Source organism: Rhopilema esculentum, chromosome 8 (genome assembly GCF_057945365.1).
Source record: "Rhopilema esculentum isolate cy_ngs chromosome 8, ASM5794536v1, whole genome shotgun sequence".
Taxonomy (NCBI): Eukaryota; Metazoa; Cnidaria; class Scyphozoa; order Rhizostomeae; family Rhizostomatidae; genus Rhopilema; species Rhopilema esculentum.
This window is the reverse complement of record NC_142822.1, coordinates 4,954,026-4,974,302: the sequence shown is the minus strand read 5'-3', so window position 1 is coordinate 4,974,302 and position 20,277 is coordinate 4,954,026. Positions and strand designations below refer to the sequence as shown.

Here is a 20,277-nt window from a genome sequence, read left to right as displayed (position 1 = left end):
GCCCTTTGAATCTTGAAACTGTTCATACATAAAATAATTCACATTCCATCTGATTCATTTTACGTCACACACATCTGGACAATCTTACGCTTTTATTTCTTCTCAATTCAATACTGGCTGTATACAGGAAACCAAAGCCTGAAGTAGTGGACGTATCTGGCATTTTATCCCAAGGAAGTGGCTGTTGGTGCATACAGGCTATGTGTTTATGTGGTTTCCCATTTGGTGACAATCGCTTGGCCATCGCTTTCCTTTATATCTCACCCACTGATCTTAATAATTCTTTTTATTATAGATCAAAAACTGTGGCCGGAATTTGCGATTTCGCTTGTGATATGTCACTATCTTTGCAGTTAATGCAATTGAAGCCAATGGGTTGGCTTGCTTAAACATGCACAACATTATCACTATTGTTTCATGTTATTCAAAGCCTCAGAAAACTTAAGGTCTCTATGTTTTATAAAGTTTTGATAACTGTGGCTCAAATTTTTCAAAATGGTTTTTGGGAACCCCTACAGAGCCTCCTCCACAGTAACGCTGTTATTGCATTGTTGTTGCAAGCAGTGTATGAATCTATTTTGCATCTGCCTTCACTCGGTGACTAAGTTTTCCAGGTACACTCCAGTATACGACATGTATAGCTTATCTTTTTCGCGTGGTTAAATCTTTTATGACAAGTATTTTGATGTATAGGTTGATCCGTCAAGAACTTTGACCGGTCCTGTGACACTTTTACCCTTTCAAAGGCATTGTGAGGACCATTAGTTGCTGTTCTGAGTAAGGGGGATCTCATGTATCGAATTTACCGATATACTGGGAGTACAACTGATAGTAATTCTAGGATTGATTAGCCCCTTAGATGACAAACATGAATCGTTTTTAATACGTTTCAAAGGGGTTTCCTAAACCTGACACCCCGCGCCTCACCTCGGCCATGACTCTAGGCCTATCGCAAGGTGGGAAAGTTTTTGAATATGTATACGTAACGGTAAACGGGCCTATATATGCCTCGGGGGCTGGGGCTGGAGCATTAACCCCTTGTCACCTTCCCCTACAATTATAATTTCCTGTTCGGTTCTTGACATCAAGGTTGAACAGGCCATTTGAGGAATTTATTTCAATATCAATATCAACTTGTTTATATGTTAATGAAAATTTACTTGTCAATATCGACTTTAAAATAAGTCCAAAGCAGATGTCATCTCCCAATTTGTGTAGTCAATAAAATTCGTAAAAAACAAAAGCATCAGATACAAATCTTGCGTGTTATCACGTACACTTTGGTCACCTTCGTTTGAACAAAAGAAAAAGCTGTGTCAGAAATCGACTACTTTCTACGTCTTTCTTCCCTCCACTCATTCATGAAATTTACAAATTTAAGAACTTTGAACATATGACTACTTTGCTATTGTCTTGGAATGAGGATAAATGCTGGTGAATCGAGAGGAGGATCCAGTCTATTTAGTGGCAAGGCAGAGGTGTAGCACTAGCAATGAGGATCCTTCTTGGCCTGTTAGGCCTTGTTGTTGCAGGTAAGGTTCTTGCTCATCGCGCATCTCCTTTGCATGTTTCTCTTGTCCATAGAACCACATTACGCTATAGAATTGCATAATGCTGCTGAATGTTCATTTTTCGATGTTAACAATGCTTTTTAACAACCTACGTTTGGTTTTATCATTAAGGTTTTTATTAATTCAAAATTGTCATATGGTTTTGTGTGTTAATTTATGTTGGCACCAACTGCTTAATTTTCCATTAGAAAGTAATAATAACTCTATTATTTTGACAGCTTCTGCATTGGATTTCAAGCTTAAAGGTAGGTTTGTTTCATTTTCAGATTCATTATTTGATTGTTTAATTTTCAGGTTTATTGTTTTGTTCCTAAATTTGTTAATGAGCCATAAACAGGTACACACTCATTACCCCAGATTTCTAAGAATTTAATCCTTCTTTATTTAGCTTAACTAGGCATTTTATCATTTGTAGCGCTTGAAGGGTCAGTATGTTACAATCTGCATTGTACCAGGAAAGCTCACTTTTTGTAAAAGTTTATTGATTTGCAATACCAAATGAGAAATATGTTTTTGTCAGCCGTTTCAGACTGTTCCACAATCACGAGTTTTGATAAATTTAATCAATATTGTTTTAGCTAGATAGCACTGATGGGAAAAATACCCTTGATCCGGCCTTCTTTCCTGTTATGACACACGTTCCAATTTTTATATACTTTCATGATAAACAGAAATATCGTTTGTTTTGCTTGTGCTGCTTCGGTATTTATGGCACAATTAATTATATTTCCATCAGCCCTTTTAGCTCAATCCCTAGAACTTGCTAAATAATGCCATCAGTTCTTTAAAATGTTTTTCATGTTAAGGTACATACAAGACAAGTGCAAAGTATGTTTACCACTACGAGGGACGCATCAGACCAACCCAAGTTCCAGTTCTGAAGACGCAGTTCATTGAGCTACTTATTAACTGCACCGTTGAACTCCACCCCCTCTCACACGAGAAGTTCGTCTTGAAGGTTTGTGATTTCATTGCTGCTAAAGCGCAATTAACAACACGTAAACAGCTCTTTCTCCATAAAAACAAGTCAAGATTTGCGAAATTAAAACCTCTTAATTCAGTTTAGTAGCAAATTTTGAAACGAGATTAAAAGTCCTGCTGTCTCGTCTGCCTTTCAGTTTGAATGCTGAGATGATAATATTTTGATTTAATTAAAAATGTTGTTTATATGTTGGTGCGCTATAATGACTCACAATGCATTGCTGATTTAGGAAGCAGTGATTGGTCAATGTAAAGCCAATTATCTTTACCCTTGTTTCCTATTGGCTAACTTTGATCCTTTTTGGAAACAGTGTTTCTGCACTGCTGTTGTTTGTTTAACTTATTTCCGCCAGAAAAGCGATCGTTTATTTGGATACTCAAACAATCGAAAGCAATCACAGCATCCCCACAAAGCAAGATCATATTGTAAATATAAGCTTGCAGGAATTTAGCTGTTTTGAATTACGTGCTTTTATCCTCCTTTTTGATTTGAAATCGTATGCATTTCTAGCAGTTAATTACAGTAGTGGTCAAGTGGGTATTTCAAAGAATATCATTGTTAAATAGCCTGGATTAAGAAAAAACTTTGGCACAGTTTGGGAGGTTTTTACAAATTAGGCACAAGCTTTTGCAATAAATGTTTTACACCGAACGTGACGTCATGATTTCTAATTTTGCTGATTGATTTTAAGGTCTGTTGAGCAGCTAGGAAGCCTGTACAAATGTCTTTGTTATTTCTGTTTAGATCAGCAAGCACAATTTCACAGCCCTTCTGTCAGATCCAAAGTACACAGATGGCCCTGTGGTGTGTCGTAAAATTGGCTCATTAGAGAGCCTTTCAACTTTTATCAAAAAGCCAATCAAGTTCACCTACAAAAATGGTCTAGTCCAGAAGGTCTTTGCCATGAAAGATGACCCTAGGTTCTCTGTGAATCTCAAAAAGGGTATAATCAACTTGTTTCATGTTGATATTACTGGGAAGAATACTGAAACGACCACTGACGACCTGTTCACAAAAACTGAGGTAGGCGAATGAGCCAACTTTGATGCTCTTATAGTGATATGTTTCTTGAATCATTTCTTGTACACCAGTATTGAAAGCTAAGCAGTCCTAGGTAGAAATGTTTTCTTGACTTAGAAACTCCGTAATCTGATATAGCATTTTACATAGAGAAAAGCTGATGGTACATTATTTTTAAAAACAACTGATCTAGCTTGCTGGTTGCTTGAAAGTAAGTCCAACCGGCTCAATACGAAACTCTCTAACAATGCCACGTGACTACTAGTTGTGAAGCTGAAACACCTGTTTCTTGAAATTCTGGAGTGACGTAGGTCTTCAACTGAAGATTGTTTGTTACTATTCTGCCAGCATCTTTATTAATCTTTTACATGACTGTCTGATGTTATCTTTAGGAATCTGTCGTTGGCATTTGCTCAACGTCTTACAGCATCAACGAGTTTAAAGTCATCGATGCTCGCCGCACCTGGAGGACCATGGGATACAACGTCACAAAGGTCATCAATATGAACAACTGTACCAAATCTGATTTCGAGGTTTACAACACTGTCGTCCCAGGTCCAAATGAACACCAAAGCACCGTATGTACCCTTTTGTGAATATTTTTGGAGTTTATTTTAAAAGCGCAAAAGCTTTGCATTCATATCTTTTATAAATTTTCTACTTTTTATCACTCTTCGGACTTTGAGTACCCAACAGCATCTTGAGCTATAAATGAGATAACCTGTAGGTTGGCAGAACCAAGCCAAAATGAGCATTTTTACGTACCAATTCGCACATATTTTTGCTGCATTGGGTTCTCAGCTAGCTAGCGTCTAAGACTGCTTCTTTATCCGTAAAACTAGAACCTTTGAAGCCATGGCAACAAGGAAACAAAATAAGATGCTTTTTGGGTGGCACGACATTGGACTTGGTTAGGGCCACTTTCCTATTCGTTCTCAGAACATATTCTTAACTAAGATGAAGCTAGCCCCTTTTCCTGTTTAGATTACCGCCTCTTCATTCTGTTTGCATGAAAATGCAACTTGAATTCAAAGCATGATTTAACCCAGCTCTCTTTGACTTTAACAGAACCCTCTGAAGTCGACAGCCACCATCAAGTACAATATTCTGGGGAGCAAATCTGCTTTCAAAATTGAGGAGGTGCACGCAGTTGGCTTGCATGTTCTGTATTTGACGACAGAAGATGAAGGAGGCATTGATTCAGTAACTGATCAGAGAATAAAACTTATCAGAAGAGAGGCTGTGAAATCAGATCGAGACATTGTTGCCATGAATGGTAAGCTTGTTATTATTGATTTTTCTACTTTTGTTGCGGCCTTGCCTTAAAGTCAAAATGCTTGCAATGAGAGCCGATTGCAAATTTCCTTTAGTTAGCAAGTGTTGATATAAGATAGACATTTTAATTTTGATTCAGAATTAACCATTTTATTCATAATTACTAGACAAATATCATTTGCATTCAAAACAAGAACAGCAAACCCTATTGTAGACTGCAGTGCTCTTTTCTCCGATACAAGCACACACAGAAATCTTGCCTTTTTTAACTAACTCATTAAATGAAGTTTTTATCCCAATCACAGATCAAAATGTGGCACAGCAAACACTCTCAATGAACGTGCGAAGCTTTGGCAACATCGAGAAAGTGCCAGAATTTTCGGAGTCAGACAGAAAGAACAGCGTAGACCTCATTTTCAGAACAATGACCAAACTGATGAAGATGGTACCAGAATTTGAAAAGCCAAGTAAACAATCTTCTACCCACGTGTATTTGAAAAACTTCTCAAAACATTTGCTCCAGGTTTTGCAAATTGTCCGGAGCGTGAAAAAGCCGGTACATACCACTATATGGAGCCGGTGCAGCAGTGACCCAACAATGAAGTAAGCGTGAGTTTTGAGTAATTAGACTGAAAAAGTAGTTCAATTGATATGCCTAGAAATGTCAAATTGTATCAGCATTCAGGTATTTCTAATTAGAAAGTGTATGGAATATACTATTAGCCAGGAGATAAATATGTGTACATAGTACCAATGAAAATTTACTGTTTACCGGTCTGTCAAAATGCTTCTGCATCAAATATCACATTTAATATCGCTTTGTATATTTTGTACAAGTATGTATATTGATCAAGACCTGTCTTACAGATGCAGCTATGTATGCTGTAGTTAGGCCTTCGACATTCTGCCTTCTTCCTTTTGTGATTTAACGAGTCCCTGTTTTATTGTTGCACGATGCTTTTTCTAGGAAATGGATACTGCACGTTTACAGCTTATGCGGAACACAAGCTTGCATGGAGTTCATGAAGGACAAGCTCAACACGTTAACTGAGGAGCTTATCTCCAGTTATTTGATAACATCAAGCTACAATGGAAACCCGACCGAGCTAATGACAAAATTTTTCAAGGTTTGGATAGGATATCTTTTATCTCACCAACCTTTCATGTTGTTAGACTTATATTTTGTGTTGCTTTACTGGGTATTCAGAGGAATTAAATTACTCACCTCTTACAACTGGAAAGAGTAATATATTTTTTCTCTAATCAGTAAAGCAAAGTATTCGTTTTCAGTAATTTGCCAAGTTTCTGGAATGCTGTTAATTGAGAATGTACCATAGGTTTCAAAGATTAAGAATCTGAATCGCAACCATAATCTGCATTTTAAGACAAACGGTCATTTCAAGCCTTACAAGGTAAAAATGCTTTAGACAGAATTACACTGGCTAGCCTGACAACTCTTCGCAAATGACATGCCGTTCATAAGTGGCAATTTTGAATATTAATAGGTTAAAAGGTTCTTAAGTACGGATGACACTAAGCTCAGCTAGACGGCGAGTTTAAGACGAGTTTAATCTTGTGTGGACGAACCCTGTAGATTCTGTTTCAAGTAGCGTCTCAGGTACGTTTGCTATCACAGGGATCCAAAAAAACGTGGCTTCTTTTATCAGATTCCAAACACGATGATAGTTTAAGTATAGTTTATGAGATACAAATTTGTTTTACAATTTTAATATCCGTGAAATGGCTAGTTGAAGGTTAAATCATTCGTTTCCTGCAAATATTTTCTAGATCAAAATTTGTTTGTGTTTTTTGTAGATTGATGATATTTTCTGCAATATTTCTCTTTATAAGGAAGCCAGTAATCTCAATTTTTCTGACTTAGAAAATGACATTGTTGGGAAAAGTAACAACTTCTCCATCTCTGACCAAAATGGCATATCTTGGCGCAACCAACATAATCAAGACCTTCTGTAAACAAAATAGATGCAAGACTACTTGGATTGACGAGGTATCTTCAATTTTCCATTTTTTATCTTCTATTTCCATTCAACTTTCACTTTCTTCTCTATTTCCTTTTATTCAAAATATTTTGGGTTGGTCTTCACTATAGACATCAATGAAATTCACTTCTTTCAGCATCTCAAGTTTCAATGTACGCCGGAAACCCTAGCCAAGGATGTCTAACTAGACTTGCGTATTGGTTTTTAATGCGAAAGGCGACATTAGTGAAGGGCCTGCAAACACATAACACATTCTATTATAAAACATCATCAGTGACGTAATAGACTCATTTGTGTGTAGCAAAGGGTCTGGTACAAATTGGTTTGGGTCTGATACGAATAAGCCCGAAATGAATTTTATTCTGACAAGCTTTTAAACTGTTACTTAGACCAGTACTGCTTATAGAAACGTAATCAAATGCTTGGATAGCGAAAGTTCCCATCAACGTGATTGGTCAAATTTTAGGTCAAATTTTAACTGTATTAGAGACTTTGGGAAACGCAGCTTGACAATGAAACTTGTAGACATGAAAAAAAATTGTTGTTCTTTAGCTTGAATCCATTAGGCAATTCCTTGTTACATCGTGAAAATCCGATTTAATTAGACAATAAACGTTTCGACTCTAGCTAGAGTAACTGTATTCAATTATCATTGGCCTATAATGCTCCAATCAATGGAGCTACACCTCCATTTGGTTAATAACCGATAATGGAACCATTTTTGTAGATTCTAACAAATGGCCTAAAAAACATCATCCAACAATGCAAACAGAAGGTTACTTGTGGGCCAATGAAGCACCTACCAGCAACTGTCGTGTTGGCTTTGGTAGAAAACGTGGAACGACCTACGCTGTTCACCCATCTTGAGAAAATAGTGCTAGATGAAAGTTTATCGGTGATGATCCGAGTCAAAGCTGTTATGGCAATTAGGCCGATGATCAAGATCATTCCAACCCGGGTAGGAAATCTTACATTGACACTCCTGAATTTGCTTATGCTGATCAGCTATGAGTAATGTCCTATTAGTTACAGGAGCTTTACTTGTTTTGCATATTGCGATCCGCAACTGGGTATATATTTTCCAGCTTGTTCTTTCGGACCCTTATTCTGACGTTTTATACTCTGAAGAATGTCAGACGAAAAAGCTTCGTAAAAGCTTGTTCGCATGTTGTAAAATGTTTGATTGCATCTTTCAAAGCAATTTTTGAGCTTTATTTAGTAAGGTATTATAGGGAGTGATACAATTATTATTGGTAATGTGTTTGAAATCATCTAGAGCTGTAAATTTTCTGTAGTTTTATGAAGGAATTCCACAATGCTAGATATTTTAGCCAATTTTCGTAAATATTATTAAGTAGGACTTTCCGAGGATGGCCTCTTCTTGTTCATTTTCCATTTTGTAGAAGGACAATAATTAGCTGTAGCAGTCTTCGTAAAATTGTCTGCAATGAAGCCCACATCTACCCTCTTTATTGCAAGTGCCTCTATGTTTGAATGCTCCCAACTCCCTTTAATGTATGATTCGAATTTTATTGTTTCTTATACAATTATCAGTAATTTGTGAATTGCAGCTACAATTTAATCAGCCTAAGCCTTTATGGAATGGTCATTTTCACAGGTGCGAGTTTTGATGCTCAGAGTTTTCCGTGACCTGTCATGTGACGTTGAACTGCGTACGGTCTGTTTCTCTGTACTTATGGAAAACCCTTCTTTCCACGTGATTTTGCACATTGCACGTGTCATTAACCTGGAACCAAGTAGATGCGTCAGACGATTTGTCTACGACAAATGGGTTGCCATGAAATACACCAAGACTTGCACTCCGAAAATGTAAGTTTCTTGCTTTGCTGGTCTAATTACTGGGGTGCCGGCTAACAGTGTTTTTTTAATGCGAGTAGCAAGAGGGGGGAGAATAGGGTCTGAATGACCCCATTTGGAAAACAAACACAAAGTACCTTGTAGCGATATGATAGCGTGGACACTGTTCACGAAGACAAGCGCTCTTCTTTAAAGGTAGAATTGCATAAAGACTTTTGGCAAGTCATTTCGCAAGGATATCAGACTTGTTTAAGGATAAAAGATTGAATGTCAAACTTTTCATTAAATTTTAGTACGTTTTCACATCTTTGAAATGCATCATAGACGGGACCCATTACGATGAGCAAAACAGTGAAAGCTAATTATCATAAAACGTATTTCATAAACCATAAAGTCGACTTTGGAGTCGTATATGATGTGTGCATAAAGTCGACTTATATACAGTTTGGCGAGGCTTATGGTTTTTCGTTTTTGATGTTAAAAATAATGTCAATTTTTTATATTTAAAATATTTCGTGAATGGGTAATTTTTCTGAAATGATTCAAACGCTCTTAATTTGTGTCTGTAAATATCAGTGCTCGATTGAAATCTGTGTTTATCACTGAGTTGAGAGCCCGACAGTGTTGTTGGTATATGAATATTTAGAATTCACTGATCTTTAACAAGAATACAATGTTCATTACAGTTAGAATACCATTTTGATTTTATTCCTTAGTGATACTGCATTGAGGTTGGCCTTGGAGCTTTTCTCAAAGACAAGAGTGCCTTCAAGACTAGGTCAAATGACGAACAGTTACCACCTTAATTGGTATTCGAAGAACTGGACCGTTGGAGCTCTGTGGCGCCATGACGAGATTTACCGAACTGATTTCATGCCGACGTTTATACATTCCAGGCTGAACATTACAGTTTTTGGCAGAAATATTACTGTATTGGAGGTATGACGTAATTTTTTTTGTTACCAGGCCTCGGCTGAGTTGCATGACTAGATTTTGGATAGCTGCTTGAGGAAGGAAGTTTTTCAGACCTGCTTCCAAGTTCCAAGGTTTAAGTCAAAAGTTCGAATTTAGCCCATTCATTTCAAATAGCACTTCTTGTGAGTTATTAGTCTGGCCAGATAGAATGCAATGTAAACATTGATTACTCCGCTAAAGTCCAATTCTCCAATTGACAATATTCGTTCTGTATCTTTAGGGTTTCTAAAAATTTCTTCTAACTAGCAAGAACTGCAAATAATAATTTAACCTTTGCTTCTTTAAGTAGGCAATTCCATTGATTTTGATGATCTTCAAACAGCCCTCTGACGAGGGGGGGGGGGATATTTTGAGCTACAATTCCCAAACGTATCAAGATTGATTGAGAGTGCCCACCATTTTCCCTAGGTTCAACTTTAAACATTTCAAGGTTTTACAGTATTTATTTTCTTTCCAGGGTCAGCTCCGTGTACAAGGACTGGAAGAATACCTAAAGCAACTTATTGGACCTAATGGACTGTTTGATATTAGCAAGACTGATGGTTGGAAAAAGAGTGGAATCGGAGCACTCTCTGATAAGCTGAAGGAACTTGAAAAGAAGGTTGATTATGTTATGTGATATTCAATGCTTTCATTCTTAAAGCATCTGCGATACTATGCATGCACACTCTCCATTTTCATGCTAAGAAAACTGTTAAATGTGATTCAGCGATCCTTCAATAGTAATTATCAATGAACTGTTTACAGTGAAATCGAATCAACTTTGGACTGGTTTCAAACATTGTAGTAATTTTGGATAGATGTTTTGGAAACGGATTTTGTTAGCTTTTTAGGCAACACGGTGTGCGCTGTCAAAGATGCGATCTTGTAACAATGAATTTTTGCCATTTTTTGGAAATTAAATACGTCTGTCTTGTCCAGTACCTAACTTATCCTTGTCCGGAAACCAACTTATTCCTGTCCTGTAACCAACTTATCATTTTCTGGTACCAGCTTTTTTCCGGTAACCAACTTATCTATGCCCAGTAACTAACTTATCCTTGTTCTGTTATCAGCTTTTGTCCGGTAACTTTATCATCTTTTTCCGGTAACGTATTTATCCTCCTTCGGTAACTAACTTATCCTTGTTCTGTTATCAGCTTTTGTCCGGTAACTTTATCATCCTTGTCTGGTAACGTACTTATCCTCCTCCGGTAACTAACTTATCCTTGTCCAGTAACCTGCCTCACAATCAAATGATTTTTTCCATAGAAGTATAACGAGAAGAGTTTATTGTGTCATTTTCTTGCAGTTGTCATCATAATCATGACACAGCGCTAATCATGGCGGATTCTTACTAAACCCACGTACCTAAACAGCATTTATAATGGTTTTTTTTATTGAATTCATTGTAGCTTCCAACTTACACCTTGCCGGAAGAAAAACTGAAGTTGTTTTTCCAAATGAAGATGTTTGGAAAGGTCTTCTACGCCACTGAGACATCTCTGGATACCCCTGCCTCAAAACTAGATAGCTATAAAAGCTTTGAAGGCCTTTTGAACATGGTAGAAACTGCAATAAAACTGCACAAGGGAGTAGAGTACACATTTTCAAAGGTATGAGAATGCAGTGCTTCAAGATTAGTTATTAGTCAATGAGAAAATATCAATCTTTAGATAAATATTTTGGACTTTTTAGTCTATTTCTCTGAATACCTTAGTGTATTTTGTGCTTAGCTCGATCGATCTTTTTTCAGCCTTTCATCCCGATAGAGGTCATTTACAGAATGCCAACTCTTACTGGTATTACCTTGACAACCAACCTCACTACCATGATTATTCCTGTCTCTGTTTCAAAACTGAAAGTCACGGCAAAGCCTGATATGTTTTCATTGAAAACCCTTGTCTCCAAGAAGATTGATTCAGTTCAAGTGAACGCCGAACAAAAGCTTTGGTAAATGTCTCATTAACAATCAGTAGCTTGCAATCATTGAAATATGTTTACACTTTACCGTTTTGCTTCTTCAGTTGCATTGTTAAAACTAGTTACAAACGATACTGGGTCCATCAGTTGTTTACAACATTTGATGCACGAAGGTGACAAACCAGGAGACAAACATTTTATAGTATATCGTTTAAAGCTTGGTTTATTAAGTTCTTATCATTTTTTAATTACTGCTTACATGTGTTTTTATTAATTTATTAGCATTATAATCCATTTAAAGGTTGGCTAAATGTTGAGAGAAGTTTTCAACAGCTTTCATATGAGTTAGGAATTACTGTTTATTAAGAAAATTCTATAACTTTTGTATCATTTCCTATTCCATTTAGTGCAATCGCTGATGTTCATGGTGAAATCAACTTCCGTATTCCAAACCTCGTGTTGGGTGGATACATGAGAACCACAGTGAATGTATCAGCTCATCTAAAGGCAAATATCAACTATGACACCAAATCGAGAACATTGAAAACTGAAATCGAGACACCAGAAACTGTAAGAGAGGTTCTGACATTGAAGAAGAAAGCATATCACTTTTTGACTGTTGAAAAGCCGAGAGGAAAGACTCCGACACCAGAAAAGAAAATATTGAAAGTTTTGGCAAAGAAAGAACAGGAAAAGGTGAGATGGTGAATTTTGTTTGATTACTGTAATTTTGTTACTGGCTGTGAGTGGCTTGTAACTAAAAGAGAATTATTGGTATGTGCCACTAGTCATAACATAAATATTTCATGACAGTACTATCAAATAACTATAATACAGATTTTCTGTGCTATTGTACCTTTGTGAAGGAAAGTTAAGCTTCTAGAGTGCGAATGTCAGTAATGGATTTGTTAGGTACCTATGTGCCTTGTTCTATTATCTTGATTAAAACCCAAAGAAGACTCTGATGATTTAGACAGTCATTACCCCTAAGTCACTACTACTGTGCACACCGGCTTAGAGCTAGCATTGGTTCATTTTACTTTTGTTATGTTTATGAAAAATATTTTTAATTTTGCTTATTAGATTATCAAAAGAGAAAGGAGAAGTTTCTATTCTGATGACGCTGACGACTTCGAGCCAGAAATCCTCCCCGAAAGGAAACTAAAATTAGGAGGAAAGAAATTGGTCTTAGGTGAAATCATGACTGCATGGAATTCTGAAACAACAACCACGACTGGAACAACTCCTTTGGTTTCCGCCACTCCTCTTCCTACAACAACACGAAATGTCGAGACGACAACTGACACAACAACGACTGAGACACCAACGATGACTGTAACGACAGGAACACCAACGATGACAACAACAACTGAGACACCAACGATGACAACGACGCCAACGATTACTACAACAACAGAAGCGTTTGCAACAACTGAAACCACGACAACAACTGAAACCACGACAACAACTACAGAGATTTCACCCACTACTAGTACGTCAATGCCACCATCAACTTCCACTACTGTTGAGCCAGTTAACCCCTCAGTCCCCGTCTCTGACAACGAGGCCGGCAGGACTCTGATAATCCCAATTGAAGTTGATCAATTGAAGCATATCAAGGTCCTAGGATCTGGAAAGAAACCTCCTATCTGCGAATCATGGACACTCAAGCTCAATGGCAAATTTGTAAGCGTTAACTCCGGTAAGGTTGTGTTGTCAAGCACTCCAACTGTTTTTAACGTGACTTTCCATGGAAAGAACAGACGCATTGTCCGCTTCTTTGCTCCCGGACACGGCTACCTTACCATTCCAACAGACCACAAGTGCCTGAAGACAACGAAGCAGAAGAGCACAACTGATCAACTGTTTGTGATCACCATGACCGGACCTGGTAAGGCAAAGATTCGCACAGTGGCCCACTACGATCCAAAAATGATTCCAAAAGAATGGTCACTTGCAGATGCAAGAGAATTGCGGGAGATTGAAGAGATCGAACAAATGTTCCAGAAGGAGCAGGTCACCCTTGACAAGGAATACCTGGACGATGAGGAAAAGGTCGGTCGTGTTAGTTTTTTATTTCCAACGTCGATGTACCATTACATTATGCATGGAAAATCGTTAAGTTAACAGTCGCATACTATTTCTGATCATAGAAGCAGCTATTGCCACACTGTAGCAATAACATAACTTACTGGTATATTTGGAGCTTTTGAGCCTGGTCGTTAGATCGTTGAATTTGCCTTGCAAAAGGGCGTGGCTTTGAATTTGGCCGCCGTCAATCGAACAATATCAAAACGTTCACATCCCCTTGGGAGACATCTTTACTATCTGGTATCTTTACTACCTCAGATCTCTTTAAAATTTGGCACTGATTTAAAACCCTTAAAATTGTTGGCTGTGGTGTTACCCCAAGCTTTTTTGCTTGCTTCAATGAATATTCCTCATTATCCATTTCTTCAGATCTGCCATTAATCTAATTCTGTTTACATTTTTATCGCACTTTTAAATATTTGAAAGATTTATTACCACACTATCATCATTGTTTTCATTGCATTTATTTCTGTCTGTATTTTGATACGTTTATGTAATGACAGGTTGAGCCCACCCGCCAAACAGCTAGAATGGCACACTGGACAGCAACCAATGACGCTGTTTGCCTTACTCCATCTGATAAAGCGGCCACGACTGTGCATGTCAATCGAAAGACATCGCTAAAACGCAACCTGAGGCGCTTATCCTACCAACTTGTGAGTTTTATAATCATCTTGCTATTAACTTCTTGCTATTAACTTAGGGAATCATTAAGTATTGACGTAAGAACTTTATAAAAAAATATAATGTCGTATTTGCTATGTTGCGTCAATCGCAATAGGATTCAGGTCAGCATGCATTAAAATGTGGGAAAGTTTGATATACGCTTTCTGCATGATGTTGTAAAGGCTATATGTCTCTTACATTGTGATTATTTTATGTTCTATAGAGTTCTTGTCCTTTTTGTTCTTGTTGATACTCACCTTAAGATTTCAAACAAGGTTGACTCTTATTATAGCGTTCCCAAGAAGGAACATAGGTCGTTTTCTAGACAAAGTCAAGTTTTATGAAAAGAGTACAACATAGTATGATAGTTGTCGATTTGCGTATTTCGTAAGCATGTATGAGTTAAAGCTTAAAAAAATTAGATCAAAGTTTGTATTATTCTAGCTTGGTTTACCTGCAGCTTTTCTTTCCCAGTCTCTTTTGGCAGAGATATTCACAGTTTTTTGCTAACTCAGTGACATTCCCTTTTTGCAGGGGAAGTGCTATGGAACGTCAATGGGATTGACACTTTGCCAGCATGGTTACAGACCGTATCCCAAGCTAAACCATCTGCCACTGATATACGCCCCAATGGAGTACAGACTGCTTCTGAAGCCGGTGACAAAACCAAGAGTAAGCAAGATCCAAATGAATGTTGTAATGCCTAACCCCAGTGACAAAATCTTGAAGCATGAGGTTACCCTGGCATTGACAGGACAATCTGCTGAAAAGAGAGTGACCATAACAACAACATTTGATCGTACGAATGCTGTTATGTCTTTGACCGTTGTACCAGTAGGCCTAGAGACACTTCAGTTCAAGAAAATGTGCATGCAATTTGCCCGCCGTATCGATGGCGTGTCTTTCAGCGTCAGCTTTGATCCAAGTTGCACAAAGAAAAATATTAAGGTGTGTAAACGAAGAATTTAATTTGTTTATCAGCTGTTGCTGCATAACAAATTGAGCATATTATCAACTTGAGGTAAAGCTTTTTTCAAAATGCATTAGTTCAGCATTTTTCATTAATCTCTTTTCTTATGCATTAGTATAACCTTTTGTCAGTCAAAAAATCTTTAGTATTCAAAATTTATTTTTGTTTATTGCAACTTGCAAGAAGTTAAGTAGAACTGTGAATAGACGAGTGAAAATCCAATTTTGATTTTTAATGCACTTTGATATTTATATGTCTTTGTGCTTACTTTTCACTTTTTATACGATGACAATATTATTTTTTTGTGACTACATATTCTTTCTAAGGTTGATGTGGTTACTACAAAACAGTTGCCACGCTATTGGATGACCTTTGTCGTCAAGCACAGTCCCAGCCATGTCCCTCAATACGTCATTGACAGTATCAAGTACATCACAACAACTTTCATCATCCCGACACTAAAGACGTCAGTTTACGTGTACCCAAGAGTACATGTTCCCAATCTGTACAAGGACACAAGCAAACTTTATGTGTCACTTATTAAAAACGATACATTAAAATTGCACTTGAAGACAAAAGATGCTTCATATGTCTTGGATGATGTCAAACTCCCGAAGGTTATCAGGACTTTACCGAAAGGAACAAAAGAAATTCCATTGCTTTCAAAGTTACCTTTTATTGGTCGAAGTAAGTCTCTCTTGAGCTTTAGAGTCATTCCAGAGTGCTGTTATGTTTTGGCACAATTTTGGCTTTCTAGTAGATATTGTCGACTTGCAGTTTTAGGTTTTGTCTTAGACCTGCAGGAACGAGGAGGCTTCTGATGTTGGAAGAAACATGCTGTTTTACTCTATCCTCCGATCTTTGAGTTGTGCATCATACGAAGCCACAATCACACTGGCACATATACCTTTTTTAGGTGGTAGGAATGCAACTCTTTTGAGTTGATGAAACAGCTCTCCTTGTTCGTAAACAGCAAAGATTGGCAACAAAGGAACATTTTGTGATGGCCTGTTTCATATAACATTCGCAAAGAAATGTTACTAAACCATTATAGTTCTAGATAAATTTGGCACATTTGTCGAACCTTTTTCAGCTGAATACTTCCTACTTTTCCTTTGATTATGTTGAAATAACATTTTCTGTATAACCATTCTCCAGAAAAATATATTTTTAGTAGATCCATTCCTGTGTCGAGTTTATGCTATCATTAAATCGCGAGTCCCCTGTGAGAATAGTGGTAGACCAAGTTGTCATGAAATATGAAGATTGTTAAAAAATATGTGTGACTTTTTATAGTGCAGCTATTGATTATTCAAAAGAGGTGTGTAATTTTTTGCAATTCAACAGTCGAAAATGAGATTGTTGTGGTCCCTAATTGATGGAGTAATACTCGTTCTCTTCTCACCTAACCTTAAGACCTCTTATCTCAAATTACTCTCTTTTTATTAGATTTGCTTTTTTTGGTTTATTAGCTGTTTGGTTGTTGCCTTTTAGATAAGAATTGAACTTTTTTCTTTTCAAGCTCACTGTTTGCACAGAAATCAGACATTTGTAACATTTGACAAGAAGCCATACAATTTTACACTTAGAGGGCATTGTGAGCATAATCTCCTAAGGATCTGTGATGGATCATCAAAAAATATTGCAGTTACAATGAAGAAAATTGATGATAGCATGAAAAGAAAACTCACCATTTTGGTTGACTCTAAGGTTGTTGAAATTATTCCTGAAAAGAAGATGGATGACAAACCAACAATCAAGGTGAAATTATACCTATTCCTTACCAAGTTTGACTTGTTCTTTTTACAGCTGCTTTCATATATTATTCTTATAATCATTATTGTCAAAGTCAATAGAAATTAAAGTTGAGGTGCAACTGGCTAGCAATCTTGAGGTTGTTTACTAAGTTACTTGACTCAAAGCAGCTATTTCCTTCAAGCTACCAGAATTTTCGTTTTTTCACATTCCAAATACCATTCTTTTAACCCCTAATATAAAGTTTATGGCACAGTTTGGAGACAGTTTATGAAAACTTAGTCGTGCTGCTCAATTCTTTTAAGTTTGTTATGTGTCAGTTAACCTCACTGAAGATAATTTGATTGAGATAGTGTCAGTTAACCTCACTGAGATAATTTCTCTTGATTTCTTAATATTTTGGATCACAAGGTTCAATTCTCTCTTTCTCAAATTTTTAAATCCTTTTTGTATTTGTTTTATAGATAAATGGACAGCAAAAGACAATGGCTACACGTTTTGTTATCAAGGACCAATCAAACCATCCAATGATTACAATTATATGGGAACCAGAGATTAAATGTGTCACTTTCTGGCATCATAGATATGGCCTTATTGTCAAACTGGTGGAATCTCATCTAGTATGTAGATATTTTTCAAACCTTTAAATTGTAATATTTGTTAGTTTTTGTTATATCTTATATGCTTTTTTAGTTTCACTGTACAAGTTATTGGTCTGAATTTTAATACAAATTTTGCATAGCCATTCTACATCCTTGTTCTAAATCTATCTCCCTCACTATTCATAGTCATTTATGTCAACAATAGCCCACCACATTTTCAATTATCTTTGCCAATAGCCTAAACTCTAATCAAGAGAAGTGTTGTAGTCTATCTTTTACTCAATTTTTTGGCACTTTCTCCATTTTCTTAGCATTTTTTCCATTTTTTGGCATTGTCTCAATACTTTCTCCACTTTCTTTCTAACATTTTCTCTCTGACACCTGGAGATGGTATCTCCAGTATGGGATGATTTCACACATATTTTGGAAGCTTGTTTTCAAAATATCGTGGAAAGGCTGAAAAAAGCAATAATTGCTTTTTGCTGACAGAATAAGCATGCCTCCACAATGTCTTGAGGACCATTGTTGGGTGCTTGAAAGGAATGAAAAACTTTTGGAACAAGTCTCAAAGAGACTGAATGGGTAAAGACACTGAATCAAACTTATTTATTCTAATTATAATAGGCTGATACCTTGACAAAATAGATGAGTTTTCAGTATAATACTTCTATTGGCATTGTTTCAATCTTTAACTGCTGTTTTTTTCATGCAGGTCACCCTCAGAATCTCTCCTTTCTTTGCAAACAAAACATGCGGGTTGTGTGGCAACAATGATGGTGAACATTTCAATGAATTTATTACTCCTGAAGGAGCCTTAGTCAATGACGCTCGAAGACCAACCATCTTCTACCCAAAAGTGAAACAATGTACTGAGACTATCTTTGCGTCAAGCTGGGTTACCCCTAGCCTCAAATGTAGCAAAGGTAGGATCCTGTAAATATTTGCATATTGAAATTTGCAGCCTTTTTTTTAACTTTGAATTATTTGTTAGCTGTCTTAATTTCATATCCATAAATTAAGTTGACTCTTCTTTCATTTCCAGACTGCCCATTTACAAGGAAATTTGTGAAAGTTACTACCCCAGGGAAGACATGTTTAACCAACTTCCGCATCCTACAATGCTTCAGATCATGTAAAGAAAGTGAACCACAAGCGGTTCTAGTCCCTGCAACATGTGTTCCACCCTCAAAGGTAGAACAACTTGAAAAGTTCTTAACACATGGCACAAAAATGGATTTGAGCAAAGCCACTGAATTTTTGGCAAAGATTTCAATTCCAAAGAACTGCAGATGTAACTGCTAAAAACATTTTTGTACTTAAGTTCTTTGTTTGATTTATGTAGTTTTTATTGTTTTTTGTTTGTGTCTTGAATTGAAGAGAGTCAATACAATATTCAACAACAAGCATAAAATGCATAAAGAGTTTGGGAAACAAACTTCTCAAAATCCTCACAAAATCTTTTAAAACAAAATTCTATCTTTAACAGATAACTATATTATTTTTGCAAGATTTGAAAGTACATTTTCTTTCACCTCACAGATATCCAAAGTGGGCAATTTTATTCCCCCAAATTTCAAAATCATATTCCTTGTTTGACTGGTTTCATTTCTCTTCAATCAGGGTACCAATATTTTACACTTGATTATGGTTTATAATATAACCTTACTAAGTTAATCTTACCTTAATAATGATATGTTAATCTTATAATAGAAAGTTGTATTTTACTCTTAATATGTTGTCATTGTAAGCTTATCTGCATTTATCATACTATATTCTCTGCAAACCACAAAGAGTTGCATCAATGAAAAAATTCTCTGTGTATCATGGCTTTCTATATTAGCACCATATAACTAATTTTGCATGCTCACACTTCCATAGTAACAATAATTGTGACAAATATTATCAAAACCCTCAATTACTCTGGTGTTGATTTCAAAACTTTCAATGTTATGGCTATCTTATTGTAAAACTTAATACAATCACACCAAGGAAGAATACCAGTTTTTCTTCGGCGTTCATTTTACAGTTTCCATGTTGTTGTACGGCTTCACTGTTATGTCAAAACCAATGCTTGTCCCATAATTCTTGTTCAGGCCAATAATTCTCACAGTCTGAACGCATGTTCATCTGTTGAAAGAAAGAAATTCATTGTTAGAAAGATTTCTTGCAAGACAGACAACCAAATATTTGAAAATTATCTAGACAGGCTTTAAAATAATAGTAAAGATATTTACGTTTCTCGGGAAAATGCCTCCGCTCTCTATGTTTCGTATCTTGAACTTTTGTTACTGCACTGAACCTGTCCTCCTGCAAAGCCTTCGAGTTCGTCTTTAAAACGTTACTTTTCAATGCCTTTTCGTTGTGACTTCTCTGGGCTCTTTGCCAGTCTTGCTTTGGCATCTGCTCAACTGTACACCAAGATTCGATATTCATAGTGGCTTATCGATGTTTTTAAGTTTTAACACGTGTGATAGAATGTAGGCCGTGTGATGTTCGGTTTCTTGTTTATAGATATAGAGTCGTTTCCAACGACAACGCATTATTAGTGACCTCGGAATGGATGGGGTGCCTCTCATCAGAATCCTTCTGGGAACTCACGGTTTTAGAAAACGAAACAGCGCATTCTTGCCTAAAGAATTCCCAGCGGAAC

The 20,277-nt window shown here is 36.7% G+C and overlaps 2 protein-coding genes across 3 annotated transcripts; one reads left to right on the top strand and one right to left on the bottom strand.

Moving 5' to 3' along the window:
- The first annotated feature begins 115 nt into the window (after positions 1-115).
- On the top strand, positions 116-19,417 carry LOC135694904 (uncharacterized). 2 transcript variants are annotated; one of them, XM_065213786.2, is made up of 24 exons: positions 116-1,532; positions 1,790-1,816; positions 2,378-2,529; positions 3,298-3,576; positions 3,966-4,151; positions 4,642-4,849; positions 5,154-5,451; positions 5,816-5,975; positions 6,731-6,856; positions 7,576-7,806; positions 8,467-8,678; positions 9,383-9,605; positions 10,099-10,242; positions 11,036-11,236; positions 11,377-11,573; positions 11,951-12,239; positions 12,627-13,598; positions 14,138-14,290; positions 14,835-15,248; positions 15,597-15,957; positions 16,793-17,031; positions 17,490-17,645; positions 18,340-18,550; positions 18,670-19,417. In XM_065213786.2, the coding sequence occupies exons 1-24, from the start codon at positions 1,493-1,495 to the stop codon at positions 18,927-18,929; spliced, it is 5,739 nt and encodes a 1,912-aa protein (XP_065069858.2). In that variant the 5' UTR covers positions 116-1,492; the 3' UTR covers positions 18,930-19,417. The 2 variants fall into 2 exon arrangements, with proteins under 2 accessions (XP_065069858.2, XP_065069857.2); XM_065213785.2 differs by having other exon boundaries at positions 116-1,816.
- Positions 19,418-19,542: 125 nt separating this feature from the next.
- On the bottom strand, positions 19,543-20,150 carry LOC148959826 (protein SPATA45 homolog). The gene is made up of 2 exons (XM_089109783.1): positions 19,862-20,150; positions 19,543-19,754 (listed from the first exon to the last, which is right to left on the bottom strand). The coding sequence occupies exons 1-2, from the start codon at positions 20,058-20,060 to the stop codon at positions 19,732-19,734; spliced, it is 222 nt and encodes a 73-aa protein (XP_088965909.1). The 5' UTR covers positions 20,061-20,150; the 3' UTR covers positions 19,543-19,731.
- Between the last annotated feature and the right edge of the window lie 127 nt (positions 20,151-20,277).